Source organism: Pseudopipra pipra, chromosome 24 (genome assembly GCF_036250125.1).
Source record: "Pseudopipra pipra isolate bDixPip1 chromosome 24, bDixPip1.hap1, whole genome shotgun sequence".
Taxonomy (NCBI): domain Eukaryota; kingdom Metazoa; phylum Chordata; class Aves; order Passeriformes; family Pipridae; genus Pseudopipra; species Pseudopipra pipra.
In genome coordinates this window covers 3,921,155-3,941,791 of record NC_087572.1, presented here as the reverse complement: position 1 = coordinate 3,941,791, position 20,637 = coordinate 3,921,155, and the positions used below count along the sequence as shown (strand labels likewise).

The 20,637-nt window shown below is 52.7% G+C and overlaps 1 protein-coding gene across 3 annotated transcripts; it reads right to left on the bottom strand.

Annotated features, from left to right (window-relative positions):
• Positions 1 to 4,781: 4,781 nt before the first annotated feature.
• Positions 4,782 to 19,300, bottom strand: FAM76A (family with sequence similarity 76 member A). Of its 3 annotated transcripts, none has more exons than XM_064635364.1 (10): positions 19,162 to 19,299; positions 17,659 to 17,723; positions 16,846 to 16,900; positions 16,180 to 16,332; positions 15,106 to 15,263; positions 14,624 to 14,710; positions 13,841 to 13,972; positions 8,617 to 8,752; positions 8,084 to 8,185; positions 6,174 to 6,816 (listed from the first exon to the last, which is right to left on the bottom strand). In XM_064635364.1, the coding sequence occupies exons 1-10, from the start codon at positions 19,240 to 19,242 to the stop codon at positions 6,730 to 6,732; spliced, it is 1,056 nt and encodes a 351-aa protein (XP_064491434.1). In that variant the 5' UTR covers positions 19,243 to 19,299; the 3' UTR covers positions 6,174 to 6,729. The 3 variants fall into 3 exon arrangements, with proteins under 3 accessions (XP_064491437.1, XP_064491434.1, XP_064491436.1); XM_064635366.1 differs by lacking the exon at positions 6,174 to 6,816 and adding an exon at positions 7,632 to 7,816 and having other exon boundaries at positions 19,162 to 19,300; XM_064635367.1 differs by lacking the exon at positions 13,841 to 13,972 and having other exon boundaries at positions 4,782 to 6,816.
• Positions 19,301 to 20,637: the final 1,337 nt, after the last annotated feature.

Below are 20,637 nucleotides of genomic sequence, written 5' to 3'. Positions count from 1 at the left end.
GGTCATGAAGTTCAACTCCTTGCTCTGCACAGGACAACCCCAAAAATCCCCCCTCTGCACACAGAACCATGTTCCCCCTCCAGCCACTCCAGTGCTCCCTGCCATGGAACACTTTGATTAACCTCAAGCAGAGGAGCCCCAAGAATTGAGCAGTTTTCCCCTCCCAGTCTCTACAAGGTCCCAGCCCAGCTCCCGTCCCTTTGGATAAACACCAAGCTCAATGAAAGAGCTGTAGAATCCCAGAATGGTTTGGGTTGGAAGGGATCTTAAAGCTCCTGTCGTCCCACCCCCCTGCCATGGGCAGGGACACCTCCCACTAGCCCAGGTTGCTGCAACGTGGCTTTGAAAAAAAAAAGGTGAAAAGAAAAAAAAATAAGAACAATAACGAAAAAAAAATGAAAGAAAGGGGAAAAAATCCCACCCCCACAAGCACAGGCAGCCCCAGACACAGCACTGGTACCGCTCTGGCACTGCCTGACAGCCCGACATGGCAAAGTCCAGCAAATGGGAATTGCTGCACAAACAACTCCGGGTTTGCCTGGCAACAGCCTCCTCCAGCTCTGTCCTGAGCTCCTGCCAACAAAGGGAACATGTCAGAGCCCCACGGCCAGCACAGCCACAGCAGCCCCCGCAGGGAGGGAGCACATCCCAGTTTCAGATGTCCCTGGTCACTGCTCCTTGTCCTTGTCCCCTTCCCGGGGCTATTTTTAGGGTGTTTCGCAAACACGAGGCTGTTTTTTTAGGGTGTTTTGCACCGAGGGTGTGGGGTCTGTGTGGCTCTGGCCACCCCGAGGTTTCTGCTTCTCTTCTGCCACCTGTGCCACTTCAGAGGCACAATTTGGGGGTTTCATTGCAGCTGCTCTCGGGGGACCCGGCCCTGCACTGCCCTGGGGCTGGAGGGGCTGCTTCAGCCTCTGTCCCCTCGGTCCAGCTCCAGCAGCAGCTCCTTTGGCCCTGGACACAGAGAAGCTGTGGCTGCCCCATCCCTGGAAGTGTCCAAGGCCAGGTTGGATGGGGCTTGGAACAACCTGGGCTAGTGGAAGGTGTCCCTGCCCGTGGCAGGGGGTGGAACAGGATGAGCTTTAGGGTCCCTTCCAACCCAAACCATTCCATGAGGATTCTGTGATTCCCCCTGAGGCTGCAGCTCTGTGTTTGCTCTGGCTGAACACGTCAGCCTGGAGTGGAAAATCCATCTCTTCCTCTGCAGCACTGAAGGTAACACAGTGTAAGCAAAGCAGGGCAGGGGGGCTGCCTCTGTTCCCCCCTTTCTGCCCCCCAAAAGCTCTGGCTATGAGGGGGACAGGCTGAGATGGACCTGGGCACCCCAGGGCTGGGGAGTGTGTCAGGCCCTGATCCAGCTGGAGATGCTGCCAAGTATTTAATACAAAAATATCCCATCAGAAGACACGGAGGGCTGTGCCAGGAGGATATTTATCCCTGTGTGCTGAGCAGGGGCAGGAGGGGCAGAGCATGGCTGGGTGGGCACTAACCCACGGCCCCAAGTGCCACATCCACATGGCTTTTAAACCCCTCCAGGGGTGGGCACTCCAACAGTGCCCTGGGCAGCTGTGCCAGGGCTGGACAACCCTTTCCATGGAGAAATTTTCCCAATATTCAACCTGACCCTCCCCTGGCACAGCCTGAGGCCGTTCCCTCTCCTCCTGTCCCTTGTTCCCTGGGAGCAGAGCCCGACCCCCCCCCGGCTCCCCCCTCCTGTCAGGGGGTTGCAGAGCCAGAAGGTCCCCCCTGAGCCTCCTTTTCTCCAGGCTGAGCCCCCCCAGCTCCCTCAGCTGCTCCTGCTGCTCCAGCCCCTTCCCAGCTCCATTCCCTTCCCTGGACACACCAAGTCCAGCTCAAGTCCTTTTCCCACCAGCCTCACTCAGAGCACTTGTCATCTCTTCCCCTTTTTGTCCCACTTTGAGCTCATTCCTCCAGGAAATACAACTGCAGGAGGGTTTTCCCCTCTGGCTGATTCCCAGCCAGGCTCGTTACAATATTAATGGAAAAAGGGTGACAAGGGAGAGGCAAAACTTCCTCGAGAACAAACCCAAGACCCTGTTTCCAGAAACAGCAACCCTGGGAAACACACACAAGAGTAGGTAATTATTTGGGGTTTGACAGAGCCCTGGTCATCATCCTGCTGACTGGACAAGCCTGGTGCTCCAGGAGAGCTAAACAGGAAGGGAAGGCCGATTGCTCAAGGTGTGTCACCCCAGAGCAAGGTTGGCTGGGGACAACGCCTGCCTTTTGTCACCAGCCAGCAGTTTTGGGCAGCCCAGACCCCCCAGACTCACTGGGGCTTGGTGGGCTGGAAGAAGGAAGCCCAGAGCACTCGTGGGGTGGAGAAGGGAACTGGAATCATGAAATAGTTCAGGTTGGAAAAGATCTTTAAGATCATCGAGGCCAACTGTCCCCCAGCACTGCCAAGACCACCACTGTCCCATGTCCCCAAGTGCCACATCCACATGGCTTTTAAAGCCCTCCAGGGATGGGGACTCCAACAGTGCCCTGGGCAGCTGTGCCAGGGCTGGACAACCCTCTCCTTGGAGAAATTTTCCCTAATATCCAACCTAAACTTCCCCTGGCACAGCTTGAGGCTGTTCCCTCTTATTTCCTCCACAGCTGCCCCGTTTGGAGCTGTGGAGGGTCAGTGATTCCCAAGGCAGGGAAGGCAGAGGGATGTGGCTTTGGCAGCATAAACACATTAGAAACAGTGGTTTGTACTGGTCTGTACTGGTGAGTGATCCCTGTTGCTCTGGGAATAGCAGCAGGAGGGAGCTGTAATCCCCATGTGCTCTGGGAGCTGGATATAGGTGAGGGGGGTCACAGCCAGAACACCTTTGGACTCCTGGGCCAACTCTGAAGGTTTTCCTGGAAGAAGACAAAGGGCAGCTGAATATTCTTCATGGCAATTTCATGGAAAGAGGGCAAAGCTCCATGACAAAGGAGTAGATCTCACTGGCTGTGTCAGCTGGACCCCTTTACCCAGATCAGGAGCAACACTGAACACTTCCCATCCCTAAAATCCCAATTCCTCACTTCCCTCACCTCTGGAACAGGCCTTGTGCTCTCCTCTCCTGCCTCAGCCACCAAACACAAGTCACTAAAAACTTTATAAGATTTGAAAATCCTCAGTGTTGGCTTTTTTAAAGACAATTTTGAAGCCTGTTGCCCCCAGGTCGTGCTGAGCCAGCACTCCCAGAAAACCCAGGAATTAGGGAGGAGTGGAAGGGAGAGTGTTTGTGGGTAATTACCAGCTGGTTAAATTGGTTTAATTCTGCTGCAGGTTCAATCCTGCTGTGGGTTCAACTCTTCTGTCAGGCTGCAGAAGAGTTTACATTCATTTCCATACTAAAGTTTCAGATCCTTGCCCTGGGCCCTGCAAGTTTGGAAAGGAAATATTTATTCAAGTAATTACTTAAAAAAACCAAAATCTAATCCTCCTGGTTGGCAGAGCTCAGGAAATGCTTTGCAAGAGGGTTTTGTCATGCCCTGAAAACCCAGCCACCTCCAGCTCCCCAGGGCAGCTTCTTGGAGCTTCTGGATCTTCAGGAGGGATTTCTGCTGGAAGCAGGTGAGGGGCAGCCAAACCTCAGCTCATGGAATGGGCAAAAACACCGACCAAAAACTGGAATTCTCAATTTTGACTTTGATTTCATCACTAGCAGGTGGCTGAGATCAGCCTGGAATATGAGCAAAGTGGTCTAGTGGAAGGTGTCCCTGCCCAGGGCAGGGGGTGGAACTGGATGGGCTTTAAGGTCCCTTCCAACCCAAATCATTCCATGATTCTAAGAAACCTGGGATGAGAACCCTGCCCAGTGCACACCATCAACCTCTGGCATGAGATGCCAAAGAAACTTGAAGGAATAACACAGAGACTGGAAGAACAACATGATGAGGAAGATTTCACAGAAACTGTTTTTCTTCACTGTGTTTAACTCTCCATTTGGGCGTTTGTCACAATTAATGATTCCCAGAAAAGGGGAATGTTTTTCGTGTGCAACTCCAGGCTTTGAAAAAAAAATCATACAGAAATTGCATTTTGAGCTGGAAAAGCTGCTGTGGGGTTTGCAACAGAACCAGGGAAGAGACATCTAAGCCATGGCAGCTCCTTGGCCTGGAGTGCTGCTCCTCTTCCCAGGATCCTGCACCCCCAGCACAAAGAAAGCATAAAATGAGCCTTGTGGGTCCCTTCCAACTCAGGATATTCCATGATTCCATGAAAATTCTGAACTACACTCCCACGAGGACCTGGGGGGGGCATTTCCCAATGGAAATCTCTGGGGAGGTTTTTGCCCTCCCAAATTTCTGCTGGAAAACTGGAAGCTTTAAAAAAAACCAACCAGCACCAAACCCCCACATTTTCCCCCCAGATTTATGGCTGAGGGAAAGACTTTAGAGACACACAGGGGGTTCACTCACCTCAGGTCTTAAAAAGAAACAACTCCCTTATCCTCACATTTTGTTTTTCCTGCTATTGTTTCCCCGCTCTGTCTTTGTGTGTTCTGGGGAAGAAAACAGGGAATAAATCTTGGATACAGCTGGATGGGTCCTGGGAAGCTGGATGTAACCAAGTAACAGGGCTCCTAGCAACAGGCTTGATGGGAGGATTTAAAGATAGAAAGAAAAGTAGGAGCAAAGCAAACAATGGGAAAATGCCGACTCCTTCCCAGATAAATCAGCTGCAGGCAGGGGAAAAGGTGCTTGGGTTGTTTTGGTTTTCCTTTCTTTTTGGTTTTGTTTTTTTTTTTTAAAAGCAAACAGAAATTCCAAGCAGCAGATGAAGGGGTTTGGTGTTTGTTTTTTTTTTGTTTGTTTTGTTTTGTTTTTGTTTTTTTTTTTAAACCACTTTTACAGGTGTCAGTTTGTACAAATCCAAGCGTCCCTCGAAAATCCGGGTTGTTACAAACATACAAAGAAACGATGTTTGGGTGCTACAAATCAGCTACACCACGGCGGGAGAGCGACTCCTCACGATTAAAAACCCCCAGGGAACAGTATTTACAGGGCCCTCTCTCCCTCCTTGTTGTTTTTTTTTTTTGGTTTTTGTTTTTTTTTAAAATTTCTGTGTCTCGAGGGGAAGTGGGGAAAAAAAAAAAAGCGAAGCCCCCCCTCCCTCCCCCTTAAAAAAAACCCAAACAAAAACTCCCCCCAGTGCACCTCGGTTTTTTCTAAAAAGTATAAAATTGGGTGAGTTTTTTTTCCTGCTGTCACGCTCTCAGCAAAGTGTGACAAGTTCTGGTTTTGCTTGTTTTCACGTCAGAGGTCTCTTAGAAAAAACATTAAAAAAAAAAACCAACCAAAAAACAAAAAGAAGAAAAAAAACTACATGGCAGTGTCCAATGAAAACGTGCTCCTTCCGTGCCAGAAGCCAACATCATCCCAAAAAAGTGCCTTTTGAGTAAAATCAACTTTAGTAACAAATAAAAAAAAAAAACAACCCACAAGAGGGTGAAAAAAAAAAATAATAATCACGAGCTCTGTTTAAAAGCTTCATCAAAGCCCTGACGGAGCGGCCGCCCTGCAGCAACAGGATGAGTTCTCTTACCTGCCTTCACTCCCTGCTCGGGGGTCTCCAAGCCCTGAGATGTTTCTCCACCCCCTGCCCGGATTTCGGGATGCCAAGGAGCTCCTGCCAGCCTGGAGCTTCCCCTCCAAGTGCCTTTTTTCCACCAAAAGAGGCGCCTGGGGGGCCCTGGCCTGGCTGGAAGGGTCAGTGGTGGCTGTGCTGTTTTGGGGCAGCACATCCCTGGTACAGGGAACTCTCATAGCCCTTTGATCCTGCTGGTTTGGAATCAGCAGTGAGAAAAATCCCTGGAGAGCCCCCCCCCCCCGCAAAAAACCCACTCCCTGGCTCAGGTGGCTGCCTGAGTAAGTGCTTTCCTGGAGCCAAGCTGGCCCCTGCATCTGGAAGGGGCAGGGAAAGGGGGGAGAAGAGGGATCACACCAAGCTGCAGAAGTCATCGAAGCCCCAAAGGTCACCACGTAACCAGGGCGCTGGTGGGGGGAATTTGGGATGGGTTTGGGGCTGTATCGTTCCACTCTGGCTCCCAACCCAAAAGCTCTCATCAGAAAAACAAGGAAACACAAAACCAGGCAGTTTGGTCTGTCGAGTTGACAGAGAAAAGAAGAAGAAGAAAAAAAATCCAAAACAAAACACACACAAAAAAATCTTCCAAGATAAATACACAGCCCCCATTTTGGAAGCATCTTCAAAAAAAACTGGATCAACCGTTTGTCAGCAGTGGCACAACCTCCCAGGAACATCTGTTGGGCTGGTGAGTTCTCGGCTCCCTTTTGAAGAGGGAACAGTTCAAGGGGAAAAAAGAATCCAGCTCCCACCACACCCAGCTCCCGCTTTATCTGCGAACAACTGGCCACAGCAATTCCCTCGCAGCAGCAGGCTGGGAACCAGCAAGGAGCCCCTAATGCAGCAGGTTCCTGTTTGCTCATGGAAAGGGCTGGCAGTGGTAGCAACTGGCTAGGGAAAGATTTCTCCCAGAAAACAGTACTTCAGGGGGCATTTAGGAAGGCCTGGGACCTCTCCCTGTGGATGGAAACCGGCCACGCTCGAGCATGCTGTCGGAAGGCAACACACATCAGGAATTCCCATGGAGTCCACGGCAGTGGGACAGTGACAACACGGAGGTTTTGGCTTCCAGGGATCCAGCAGGTCTCCCAGACTCCTTGGCTAATGCTGGGGAAAGCTCCCAGACTGGGGGGTTGGCTTTAAGGGGAGGTTATTGCTCCCGACTTCTCCGGCTTTTTGCCTTTCGACAGGGCAGCCGCTTGCTTCAGGAGTTCTCTGTTCTTGGCCTGGGAACAGGGAAAAGGGGTGTTTAAGGGTATGGATCAGCAGCAGCTCTTGGGTTCCCAGAATTGCCTGGGCAGGAGCTGCTGGCATCCTGCACAGAGGTGGAAAAGGAGGCAGATGTTGAGCTCACCTCTGACCACCTAGAAGGGGCTCTCCCATCCCAGCCCCCCCCGAAAGGACAAAGATAAAATATTAAAACCTGAGAGCCTGGTCAGAAAAGGATCCATATGAACAATTCAAGGCACCTACAGTACACTCTGAGAGGATTTGAGCTTTTATTCTGGAATCAGTGAAACTTCCAGAGCCCCAGCCAATACCAGCAGAAAACACTTGGACACCAGAGATCAGGGCAGTCCCAGCCAGAGCTGAGCCCAACATGGAAATCCCCAGGAGAGGCAGGTGGCTGGGACACAACTGCTCCTGGAGCTGATGCTTCCTTCTCCTCCCTCACAGGGAGCAGGAAGCACAGCCAGCCCTCTCCACACCACACACAGATGTTCCAGCCTTCAGCCAGGCAGAAGGATGAGCATGGTCAAGGGGATATCACAGGCACCAGCACTCTGACAGCTGGAGGCTCCAAAACCTGCCCTGCACTGGGATACTTCCCCGGGAATGCTGGATGGAGGAGGGGCTCTTTCCTCAAAGGCAACAGAAGCCTTTTGTCTCATCCCCTCCCACCTCTCATCGCTGGGGCTTTAGATCTTTATATACCCAGAGTAATTAAAGGGTGCAAAGTTCATTTCTCTGTCTGATTTCTCCCCCTTTGACCTGATCCCTTCGATGGCTCAGGCTATTCACGCTGATAATCGCTGTTGTCTCCACGGCCCTGGCAAAAATCCTGCTCTCCCTGTTCCCTCCAGCTCAGGGACTTCTTTATTTGGACTAGAGAGATACAGGGCTAAAGGAACTGCCAATTGTTCCTTTGTTCTCCCTCCTTACTGGTCACACCAATCACAAGGAGGCGATTTAGAGGTGCAGGGAGCTCACAAAAAGTTCTGCAGGCTGGAAAAACAAGTTCAAACCTGATTTTGGCAATAGGTAAAATGAGTCTGATGGTTTCAGTCTAGTCCATGAGGGACACAACACAGCACTTTACAACACAGTAAGTGTGAAATGGAGGTTGGAATGCAGTGTAGAGGCTGTAGGATAGGGATGAGAAGGATTAACAGAGCCGTGTGTGCAGGAGCTCACGGGGTGTTGTGATCAGGAGTGTCCTCAGTCACTCCCAGATAAAGCACAGCCCAGCAAATTGACCCAAGAGTGTGTCACCTGTAACTGCTCCATGACCTCCTTGTGTGTCTTCTCCATCTGGTTCATCTTTGCCCTCATCTGTGATTCCTGGTACTGCAGGTCGGCTTTCAGCTCCGTGATCTGGGGAGAAACCAGGAAGGAGCAAGGGAGCTGGAAGAGGCAATGAATTCCCTCCCCCCAGACGCTCCCTGCCACGGAAAACACCTCTGCAGAAGGTGTGTGAGACTGGCTGAGGTCAGAGACGTGCTGGGGGAGTGCAGCCACACCAGAACCGTGTCCCTGAGCAGCACAGGGACTGCAAGGAGCAGCATGTTCACTCCCAGTCTTGCCCACACACAGAGGTCTCCAAGAGAGTGGTCAGGAAGTGACCCTTTATGAAATGAGATCTCCTGGGTGGGTCCAGAGAGCCTCTTGGCTTTGGACAGGAGACAGCCTGCAAACAGCCAGACATGCTCTTGCTCACTCCAAGATAAAAAGCCAGGCTGTGTCTTGGAGTGTGATCTGTGAGAACATTCCAGCCTGCTGGGGGGGAAGCAAGCCAAGGGCTGTACCTTCTTCTCCTTCTCCAGAATCATCTGATCCTTCTGGTGCAGCATCTTTTTTAAAGTAGCCACTTCCTCCTTCAGCTGGGCAATGATGACAAAGTGGTCGGTGCCAGGGGAGTCCAGGGCGAGGTCTGGGGAAAAGCTGCAGCAAAAAGAACAGGGAGAGGCTCTCAGCACAACCCTCATTTCCACTGAGTCAGGGGAAACTCCCACGGATGCATTCGGATGGGAATCGTTTCAGGATCCTTCAGGATCCTTTTTTCAAACCAAAGAGCTGAAGACAGCAATCAGAGAAATACTGAAACTTTTATGATCCCTCTGGAACTCCTTTGCTCACAGGCAGTCCTTGGATGCACCGCAGAACTTCCCACTGAATGTAAACAAACATTCTGGCAGGGAGGGGACATGAAAGAGAAACAAATAACGCCCAAGTTCAACAAACAGAGCAAAGGGAACAGCTAAATTGAAGTCAGCACTGTCCTCAGCAGGAAAAAGGGGTAAAAAACATGCTGGACTTTGTATTTTGGTTCTGCCACGGTAAAGCAATTTAGGGAGAAGCTTCATTATCTCAGAGCAGGAAAAACTCTCTGGGAAGACAGAGAAATAGCTGAGCACATCACCTGTACACCACCAGGTCTCTAATCATAAGCAACCAGCTGGGAACTTATCTGGACTGGTAAATCACAAACCTCCCTACGAGACACCCAGTGACCCGGGGCAGCCACACACAGTCCTGTGCTGCAGGAATATTCTGGATCATAAGATACCACAAGCTGCAGCCAGAGGCCCAGGGAGCTCACCCGATTTTTCCCTGCCCTCTGTTCCACCCCTAAGGCTGTTTTTTATCTCCTGGTGCTAAGAGGGCAGTGCACTCCCAGCCACACACACCTGAAATTGCTGTATAAAAACTGAGCAGCAGTAAGACAACAAAGCCTAACCTAGAAGATGGACTTCAGGTCTGGCTGTTATCAGATAAATAAAGATAAATCGCCAGGGTCACCTGGAGCCTGACTCTTTTTTTTTTTTAAAGCCTCCAGAGTAGGTCATCACTGAGCTCTAAAGCTGGGAGCTGCAGCAGGGTGTGGCAGGCACGTGTGGAAGGCACGGTCTGAACCCAAAATTCTGCCTCTCTCAAGGATGTTTCCACCTCTGAGCTTTCAGTTCCCCACCAAGGCAGAGAGTACCCACTGCTCACCTCACACGGGGTCTCCTCTAGCGCCTGGAAACGATCCATTTCCTAATTAAAAGCACAGCCTGCTTTGACTGGACTCGTTAGTGAGGATGTGGCAGGAGAAAGGCTCCTTCCCCCACTGTGCTGGGGATCTACAGAGGGGAACTAAGCAGAGGCAGCTTCCCAGATCTGAGAGTCAGAGGATGGCCCTGAGGCGCTGGGAAAGAAAGCTTGGCAAAGGAAAACTCGGGGCTGAGGGGCTGCAGGAGACAGCCCGTGGTGGAGGAGCCTGGCACGGCTAAAACATGCTGACAGCAGAGCCCACACCGAGATGTGGCAGCACTCTGGGCACGCTGGATCCATTTTAAAACTGTTCCCGAGTAGTTTTCCCAAGTGCAGGCTGTGCAGGATGATGGTGGGAGCTCCATCACCTTCCTGTGTGCAAGCACGTTACCAACAGCAGCTTTAATTTCCCACTCAGTGCAAATATGCTGGGGAGGAGAGGGAGAAATCAAAAAAACCCCAGCCTCCACGGAGAAAAAAAGGCTCCCTCACCATTCCCTCTGGCTAAAAACAATCCCTTGACACACCATTCCTTTGCCCAGGCACGCTTCCCTCCTGCTGTGCCCTGGGGGGATAAAGAGTGCTGGGAGATGCTCCCATTTCCCTGAGCAGCTCCAGCAGGAAAAATTCCCTGCTTGGCAGCTCCTGCTGCCCAGCACGTCGTCGTGGAGCAGGGAAGGTGAGAGCCAGCCCTGCCACCCAGTGGGGAGAAGGGACAGGAGGGACACCAACCTTCCACAGAGCACCCACCAGCTGGGAACGAGGGCTTGGAGTTATCAGGGATCCCCTGCTGGGGGTGGGGGGGAAGATAAAGTATAAATAAATATCAGGCAGGTACTTTCCTGTCCAGTTGCTGCAAAATGCCCCCTCAAATATGTCAAGGTGCTAATTAAAAAAGCAGCTTTTTTTTTTGATTCCCTCTTCTTTTATATTTTTTGAAGGCTGACAAATGAAAGGTTCCTCTGTCTTTAAGGGAGCAGCCTGAGACTCCAAAACTGGAAGGAAAACTGCCAAATGCAAGTCACTTCATTCCTTTAAAAAACAGATCAAGAACTAAAACAACCAAGCAAAAAAAAAAAAAAAAGATCCATATCCTCTATACAAATAAATTCAGCATCCCTGCCCCTTGGGATAGGTCGGGGGGCATGTGCTCCCCCTGTTCAAACAGCCGAAAATGCACGTTGCTAATTAAAGGGGAATTGATGAGCTCCCGTTGTTTTCAGTGCAGACAGAGGACAAAAATGGAGCTGTTCCAAAGGCACCTGCCTCTCTATTGACTGGAACAGAAACCAAATTGACTGCCTTAAACTCCACACCTGTTAAATGGCTGAAATTAGGCAAAGCAAATGCCAAGCTTAAGGATTTTGCTATTCAAGTCAGGCTGGCTGAAGAGGCACAGATCAGGCATGGAACCAGCATCCAGGTTTCACCTCAGACAAAAACCACCTAGAAAACAGCAGCCAGCCCTGGGCCCCCAACACCAGGAGGGCCTGGAGCTGCTGGAGCGAGTTCAGAGGCCACAGAGATGCTCCAAGGGCTGGAGCCCCTCTGCCCTGGAGCCAGGCTGGGAGAGCTGGGAATGTTCACCTGGAGAAGAGAAGGCTCCAGGGAGGCCTTGGAGCCCCTTCCAGTGCCTAAAGGGGCTCCAGGAGAGCTGGAGAGGGACTGGGGACAAGGGATGGAAGGACAGGACACAGGGAATGGCTTCCCACTGCCAGAGGGCAGGGTGAGATGGGATATTGAGAAGAAATTCTCCCCATCCCTGGAAGTGTCCAAGGCCAGGTTGGAGCAACCTGGGCTAGTGGAAGGGGTCCCTGCCCATGGCAGGGGGGTGGAATGAGATGAGCTTTAATGTTCCTTCCAACCCAAACCATTCTGGGATTCCAAGAAAAACATCTCTCACATGCAAAACTCCATCCAGGCCAAAGGACCAGCATCTGGACCCACACTCCCCCCACCACCCCAAAAGCTGGTGCAGTTCAGCCCAAGTCCCACAGTTTTAATCTTTTTAAAGCCAGGACTCTTCTATGCAAATGAGAACCTTTTCTATGCAAAATGAGGACCCTTTTACAAGGCAACTCTGCTGCTGAGCACCCTCAGGCACCGCTGCCCTCCCCCAGCTGTCGCTGTCTGGTGTTAAAAGCCCAATTTAGCACCTTGTTTGCAGTGAGAGGAGAAGGGGCCACAGCCTGTTCCCTCTGCAGAGCCTGCAGTGTGAAAACAAGAGAGGCTGGGGACATCAAAACTGCCCAAATGAGGACCAGGAGAGCTCCAGAGGCTGGAGGTGAAGCCAGAGCAGGACTGAGGGGCAGGATTAGTAAGGATTAGTAAGGCCGAGTCTGCTGCAAGATGTGCTGAGAGCACTGTGAGGGAAAACCACCGCCCCCGCAGCAGGGTCAGAGCTATTTGCTCCTCCCAGAGCTCCCCCAGGACAAACCATTCAACACCACCCTTTAAATGACTGTTGGGAATCGCCCTGTCCCCACAGTCACAGCCATTGGGAGCAAGAGCCACCCAAAATATGTAAGCAAACACATGCAGAGAGAATTCTGTAAGACACAGTAAAGGAATTCCTACAGTATCCAAACAGGAGCGACGATTTCAGATAAGCTGGACCTTGTTGGAGGTGTTGCCAAAGTCAACTGAGCTCAAACATGCCCAAATTTTGCCCAGGTGAGGCTGCACCAGAGGTTTGGCTGGAGCCAGGAGACACTGCACAGGAAGGTGGGGCTGCTCTGAGCAGTGAGGAGGTGCTGGTTGTGTCACCCCACTCCTGACTGTGCTGCTGCAGACCCCAACCCCACGCCCAGGCTCTGCCCCAAACTCCAGGCTGACTCTGGGGAGGACAATCTTACAGAAAATACTGTAAATGGGGAGGGTTTTAGGGGTTCATCCTCACAAAAAAAAAAAAAAAAAACAACCTCAGGAACTCCAAAACCCCATTCAATGAACCCCCATTATTATTCCACTCAAGACACATGTGTCTATTTAAGGCAGCTGCAGCTCTTGCCTTTTCTGCAGCACGTTGCTGGAGCTCTTTAGTTGCTAAATTTACACTCAGTTTGTTACTGGGATTCATCAAAAAAAAAAAAAAGTCTGTAGCAAGGCCCACAGCCTTGGCAGGAGCCAGACTGACAACATCTGACACGAGAGCAGGAAGGAGGCACTTGATTGCTCCTGTTTTCTAAAGGAATGGCTTGAGCAACCCCAGAGCACTGGACATTTCAGGGTTTGGGTGTTTTTAAGCCAGCAGGGCTGTTACAGGGAGTTATGAGATCTCAGCCCAGGATTTAATGGGGAGATAAAAACACTTGGTGCTGTCCTACAGCCTCTCTAGAGGGAAAGCTGCAGCAGGACTGAAGGGCTGCCCCAGTTCTACCTGCAACCTGTGTCCAGCCTCTCCTTTGGCTCCAGCAGTGCTGAAGGGAGATGAATTCTGACCCCTTTGTGCTCAGCCACGGCTCCCAAGCTATATTTAATCCTTAAATTTTTTCAACTTTTTAGTTACGACACTGCTCAGGTGGTAAATGGTCTTGTAGACCACTCTGTGGGAGCCACTGCCCTACAAAATCACTGGAGGTCTATTTTATGGAATCCTGGAATGGTTTGGGTTGGAAGGGACTTAAAAGAAGATCTCGTTCCACCCCCCTGCCATGGGCAGGGACACCTTCCACTAGTGCAGGTTGCTCCAAGCCCCATCCCACCTGGCCTTGGACACTTCCAGGGATGAGGCATTTCCCATGGGAGCATCTCAGACATCAACACTGACTAGGTGTCAACAGCATCTATAGGAGAGATTTGATCTGTGATCTCAGAGACATTCAAGGCAGGTGGTGATGAATTACCAGGGGCTTTACCAGACCCTTTGGCACTAACTACGCTCTGGCCCATGCTCCCAAATCCCTGCTGTTTAGAAAGAGATCCATGGAGAGGGAGAGTTCCCGTGTGTGAGGCAGTTCCCAGGGAGGGAGGGGAGAAAACAACAGGTGAGCTCACTTCAGGATGTCAGTGCCTTGAGCAACAGGACAATGGTGGGCCCCGAGAGCCTGTTGGGAAGCAGCCCACTGCGCCAACGTGGACGGGGCCCTCTGGATAAGGGGGCAAAGCATCTCGGGAGAGGAAGGAACGCTGAGAATCAGAGAGGAAAGGCAGGAATGAAAATATGCATGTACAAGACCACAAAAACACAAATCCACCTTAATCTCCTGTTTCTGCTAGTGACCCCCATCCTGCTGCACAGGCAGCTGGTGACAACGTGACCCAGCACTGAGTGTGACAGCAGAATGGGGTTGGATGCTCTCACAGAATCATGGAATGGTTTGGGTTGCAAGGGACCTTAAAGCTCACTTCATTCCACCCCCCTGCCATGGGCAGGGACACCTTCCACTAGCCCAGGTTGCTCCAAGCCCCATCCAGCCTGGCCTTGGACACTTGCAGGGATGAGGAGTCCACAACCTTTCAAGCAAAGCTGGTTGCTCGTCCCTCCCCCAAAGGCAGGAGGGGACATGGGAGGTGGGTCTGGATCCTCTCCTGTCCTCCGAGGGTCTCTCTGCAGGAGCACAAACCCTGCAGGTGCTCAGTACTGTTTTCCTCTTCCAACCTGTGTCTAAATGCCAGGCAACACTGGCCTGCCAGGTTCTAGTGCAGCCCCTCGAGGGCCCAAAGCCCGAGATCCCTGCTCTGGCATAAGAGCTTCCTGCTGTTCACACACAACTCTGTCTTAGATAAACTCAGCAAACAAGCCCACCCACCCACAATTTCCCCATGTAACAAGCTCACCTGTCACCATTGGCAGATATGGCGTCAAACTTGGCTTTCTTCTTTGGGATTTCGTTCTGAATGGAAGAGGTGGATAAGGTTTTCTGGCTAGAAAAAAAGGAGGAAATTGTATGTCAGAACCTGAATGACTTTCAGTCTAAGACAGAGAGAGGCAGATAAATATTCCCACCCACTTTGATCCCATTAAAACAATATTTCCCAGTGCAAGAAAGAGCGATAAAAAATTCATTCCTTGAAGAGTCGCTGGAGACTAAAAATAATCAGAAAACAATGAGTCAGGCAGAGCAGCACGTGGGTGAAGAACTCCTGCTGAAAAATCTGCATTTTAATCATTACATTCTACAAATGCAACTTCCATTGTGTACAAGTTCAGCAAGTCAGATCACAAGTCTGCAGCACAGTGGGGTTTAAAAACAAGCAAAGTCTGGCTTAGCCAGGTCCTCCTGCACTTAGACAGCGCCCAAAGCCTTCCCCAAGGTTACCTGTTGTAGTGGCTGCCACTGCTGAGCCTGCTGAACTGCTCCTTCTCCTGCAGGCTGGCCCGGGAAGAGCTGCTCAGGTGCTTGCACTGCTCTTTGGTCTTCTGCAGGACCCGTTTGTAGGACAACGTGCACAACCAGCACAGCAGCTTCCCATCCACCTGGAAAGGGAGGGAGAAAGGAGTTTGGGCCTTTTTTTCCCTGCTCATAAAGCAAATAGAGAGAAGGCAAAAAGCACCTTCAGGCTTAAGATCACATATGAACAAGCAGGGGCTCAAAGAGGATCCCCTGGATGGACACCAAACCAGCAAGAGGAGGCTCAGCAGGACAGGGATTATCAGAGCAGCCTCCTAAATGAGGAGATGTTTACAGTCTGCAGGAAGCAGGCCTTGGGAATACAAACATTGGGAATACACACCTCCTACAGAGCACTTAGGGTGTTTAAGCCAAGGCTGTGCAGAAGCCATGGGACGGGTTTCCTGGTGGAGGTACAACAGTTCCAGCTCCTTCCAAATATCATTCCCAATCCCTCTCCCCAAACAGCACCTCACTTCTCACTCAGAGGCCTCTGCTCCTCTGCCACCCCTTGGGACAAATCTAAGACATCTTTCTCAGTAGGTCTGGCAGAGGACCAGAAGGGGCTTAAAAATTAAACAGCTCTAAAGCACAGCAAAGCTCAACTCCCCAGAAACACTCCATAACCAAGGGACAACCCCTTTTGGAACCATGGAATGGTTTGAGGTGGAAGGGACCTTAAAGCCCATCCAGTCCCACCCCCTGCCAAGGGCAGGGACACCTTCCACCATCCCAGGTGGCTCCAAGCCCTGTCCAACCTGGCCTTGGACACTCCCAGGGATGGGGCAGCCACAGCTTCTCTGGGCAACCTGTGCCAGGGCCTCCCCACCCTCCCAGCCAACAATTCCTCCCCAATATCCCACCTAACCCTGCCCTCTGTCAAGGTGAAGCCATTCCCCCTTGTGTGATCAGGAATGCTGGAGAAGCCGTGAAGGAGGTGGGCAGAGGATCACTGTGATGAGCCCTTTCCCCTTTCCAGCCTCCTTTTCCAGCAGTACTGACCTTCTTCCTGTCGTCCTTCCTGTCGAAGGCACACTGCTGCTTGCACTGCTCACACGAGTGAGGGGGGCCGTACTTCTTCTCCGAGTTGGTGCAACGCTGGCACTTGTTTCCAATAAATGCTGCTATGATGTTGCAGTACTGGCAGGGCTTTGGCTTCAAGAAACAAGAACAACTGATTAATGCGTTGCTCCTTCCCCTCCTCCCCATAATTTCTAATTTTTCTTTCCTCATATGACGCTGATCCAAGAGACATAACTCCATTTGGACCCCTGGCCTCCAGCTGGGTGTATCTATCCATGGCACCCAAGTGCTGTGAAATCTTTAGAAAAATGTCTAACACCCAAACAGAACCAATCCAAATCTCTATTTCAGACTTCAGACAGGCAGGAAATAAAGATTTATCACAGCTTCCTGCAGCAATCTCGGTCTGTAAGCACACTGCTGTTTCTGCTGGGTATCGAACAGATCATTTCCTGGCCTTAAATGATGCAAAGCTGCTCTTTTTCGGTGCTAAAAGAAGAGAAAAAGTCAAAGCTTCACGCTTGAGTGACCTGTGGTATTGATCAGTCATGCTCTTACAGCAGAGCCAGTCCATAAACTGCTCTGGGATTTCAGCAGGATAAAGACAAGAGAGATGAAAGGAAGAGAGGCTCGTGAATCACTTACTGTGCCGTAGAGCTTCACGTTCTGAGCACACTTCTTGCATATTGTGTTGGTTTTGCTGTTAAAAAAACAAAGGGCAGGTCATTCCACTGACACTTCCTGACAGAAAATGAAACCTCTGTGGTTGGGAATCCCAGGATCCCTGGGTGTGATCCCAGCCTCCCCTCTGCTCCATCTCTGGGACTCACATATCAAAGTGCTCTTCCTAACCCCATCTGGCTGAGCAAAAGTTGCCAAAAAGTGGCATCACTAAGAGGTGTCTTTTAATTAAGGCATCCCCAGATGACACCAGTTTTTTTGTCCTTAGGAACACAGGATTTGATCACTGACTAATTGGGAGCAGGAGTGATTCAGCACCATCCTGGAGGATGAGGTTAAGGCAGGTGAGGACAGAAGTGTATTTGTCAAGCAAACACAGGAAGGAACACCCCACTTGGCTCTGGGTTTACCAGTCTTCCCTCTGACTTGTCAAAATGCAAAAAGGCAAAAGCCCAGCTGAAGGAAACACGACAGGAAGGAAGTTCTGGGTACCAGAAATCAGGTAAGAGGAGAACTTGTGGGCAGAAGCACCCAGAGCCTTCACTGGAAGATGCATCTGAGCACCGACCAAAAATAAAACCCAAGCAAAAGGTGTGACCCAAGGGCACTGCAGACACTGGGACTCGCCCAGCAGACCTTTGAAGGCGGGCAAAGGTCCCCCAGGTATTCCATGGCAGCAATTACGGCTCAGTCAGCAGAGGTGTGGAAGCACTACAGTCACCCAGGTGTGTCTGCTCCACAGGAAACATGGATCTGCCCAGCTCAGCAGGCATTTACCTTTCCTGCTGGAATTCAGTCCTGCAGTAAGTGCATTTAACAATGGGGTGAGCAATCCGGCACTCCTGCAAGGACACAGGTGTTCAGTGAGGTGCAGTGCTGCTCCCACGCTCCCATTCCCCAAATCCCACAGCTCCTGCTGCCCTCCACTCCCAAACCCTTCCTGCCTTTAGTCATGAGGGACAAGGAAGGGTGGCAGGGATGTGTCACAGGTGAGCCAGGAGTGAACTGAGATCCGTGACCGGGGCTTGTTTGTGCCAGAGCAGGGGCACGGGGTGGCCTGGGCTCCCAGGGCAGGAACACACAATCCTGCCTCACTTACTCACAGCTCTGCCCTCCAGCAGCTCCCAGTGCCTCCAGCCCTGCTCTCCTCCCATCACAGCTCTCTCAGGCTCTCCCACACTCACCTGCTTTGCCCCAGAGATCCCACATTACTCCAGTTCCTGCCCCATCTCATTCCTGATTTTATTCTTCCCCACCTAGACTGTGCCCCAAAACCCACCTCCTTCTTTCAAGGTAACATCAGATCTCCCATTTGTGTCCCCAGATGCTCCCAAACCTCTCAGGACCCCCCAAACCCTCCACTCCTTGCTAAGAGCCTTCCTCACAAACAGCCCTTCAGGTGCCCCCAGGCCTTTCCTCAGGAACAGCCCCCCATGTCCCCCCAATATCCCCATGACTCCCACTCCAACACCCTCCAAACACCCCCAGCACCCCCAAACTGCCTTCAGTGCCCTCAGGTCCCCCTGACAAACAGCTCCTCTCAGCAGCTCCCCAGGTACCCCCCTGACAGCCCCCAGGCTCTACCCCCTTGCTCCAGCCCCTCCAAACCTCCCAGATGTTCCCAGGGCCTCACCTACACTCCCCCCCGCCCACCCCACAGACCCCAAATAGCCTCACAACTACCCAGTCTCCATAGATACCCCCAGTGCCTCCTCACAAACAGCCCCTCAATTACCCTCAGTCCCTCTAAGAGCCCCCAGACCCCTCAAAAACACCCCCTGCCTGCCCTCCCTCACCAACAGCGATTCAAGGGGTAAAAACCCTCAGCCCCCCCCCAACTATCTCACAGACAGCCTCTCCCAGCAGCTCCCTCACAAACTACCTCCCCAATTCCCTCATAGACCACCCCCTCCAATTCCCTGACAAGCTGCCCTCCCCAGCCCCCTCACAGACCGCCCCCCATCAGCCTACTCATAAACTGTCCCCCCCAAGCTCTCTCAGTTCCCTCACAACCCCCCACCCTCAGCTCCCTCACAGTTCCCTCACAAACAGCCCCCCAAAGACCACCCTCCACGATTCCCTGACAAACTGCCCTCGCCAGACTCCCCCATCAGCCCCCTCATAAATAACCCCCTAAGCTCCTTCACTCAGACTGCCCCCCCAAGTCCCCTCACAGCCCCTCGGTCCCCACACCGCCTCCCCCACGTCCCTCCCAGCCCCCTCAGCGCCCTCCCCCTCAGCCCCCCGACCCTCCGCCCGGTCCCATCCCCAGTCCCGGACCTTGCAGAGCTGCTGTCCCTGGCTGAGCGCCTCGAAGGGGAAGCGCTGGTGGCACTTGGTGCAGGCGTACAGCGCCGCCATCCCGCCGCCCTGCTGACAGGCGCGGCCCCGCCGCCCCGCCCCGTGGGCCCGCCCCGCCCTCGACCGCCGCCCATTGGTTGCGTGCCGCGTCACTCATGCCGCAACAGCTTCTGATTAGTTTGAAGTGCCGTCAATCAGGGCGGGGAGGCGGGACGGAGCCTAACGTCACGTGGGAGTGGGCCTGCGGTGATGCAACCGCCCGGCCCCGCGTGACGCGACGCGCGGGGGAGGTCTCGCGAGATTTCGAGCGCGGGGGCGGGAGAACCCGGAAGTGGGGCTGGAATTGAGCTGGTCTTGACTGGGCTGGGACTGGGAACAGGGCTAGGCCAGGGCAGGGCTGAGACAGGGCCAAGGCAAGGGGCTGAGCTGGGAGAAAGGCCTGAACTAAACCAGGGCCACAGGAGGGGGCTGGGCCAGAACTGGGAAAAGGAACTGAGCTAAGACAGGACCAGGAGAAGGGACTGGGCTGGGTCGAGCAGGGCTGGGCCAGGGTTGGAAGAAAGAGCTGAGCTAAGCCAGGGCCACAGGAAGGGGCTGAGCTGGGCTGGGAGAAGGGGCTGAGCAGGGCCAGGGCCAAGCCAAGTGGAGTTGGGTCAAGGGAAGGGGCTGAGCTGGGCTGGACTGGGAGGAAGAACTGAACTAAGCCAGGGCTATGGGAAAGGGTTGAACTGAGCTGGGAGAAGGGGCTGAGCAGGGCCAGGCCAGGGCTGGGAGAAGGCAGCTGAGCTGGGCCTGGGCCAGGCCAAGTGGGGCTGGGTCAAGGGAAGGGGCTGAGCTGGGCCAGGGCCAAAAACCCATCCCTGGAGGTGGCTCTCAGTGCTCTGGGATGGGCGACAAGGTGGGGATGGGGCATAGGCTGGACTTGATGATCTCAGGGGTCTTTTCCAACCTCTGGGATTCTGTGAAGGGGCTGAGCTGGGCTGAGGGAAGGGTAAAGGAGGGGGAGGGATGGCAGAGCTAAACCAGGACAAAGTGAAAGGGAGATGAGGAACTGGAGTGTGGTGGGGGAGGGCAGAGGGAGGAATGGGGGCTGGATTAGGGCTGGAAGAGGAGTGGAAGCTGAGTTAGAGCTGGGCTGGACTGGGCTGGGGAGATGAGGAGCTGCTGCAGTGAGGGGAAGGTCTCTGTGGAGGTGGGTCAGAGCTGGGGGAAGGAAGGAAGGAAGCAGAAGGAGCAGGGGAGTGTGGGGAGGAGGAGGAGATTTCTCCACCTTTAGGGCGAGCAGAGCCACGAGGAGACAGGGGCAGGGCAGAGGGAAAACTGTGGCTGGAGGGGTTGAGAGAAAGAGAATTGGAGGAAGAGGAAGGGAGAACGAGGCAGGAGGGGGTGTCTGCAGGGAGAGGAAAACCTCCACCTGAACTTGCTTCCCCCTTTGCTCTGGCTCCAGCAGCTGCA

Bases quoted from the DNA above. Each gene is read 5' to 3' on its own strand.
- FAM76A (XM_064635364.1), bottom strand. From the start codon at position 19,242: ATGGCGGCGCTGTACGCCTGCACCAAGTGCCACCAGCGCTTCCCCTTC. The intron at 17,724-19,161 runs GTCCGGGACTGG...GTGTCCTTGCAG, and splicing joins AGGGACAGCAGCTCTGCAAG to GAGTGCCGGATTGCTCACCC. The intron at 8,186-8,616 runs GTACAGCCCTTG...GTTTCTCCCCAG, and splicing joins TTCTGGAGAAGGAGAAGAAG to ATCACGGAGCTGAAAGCCGA.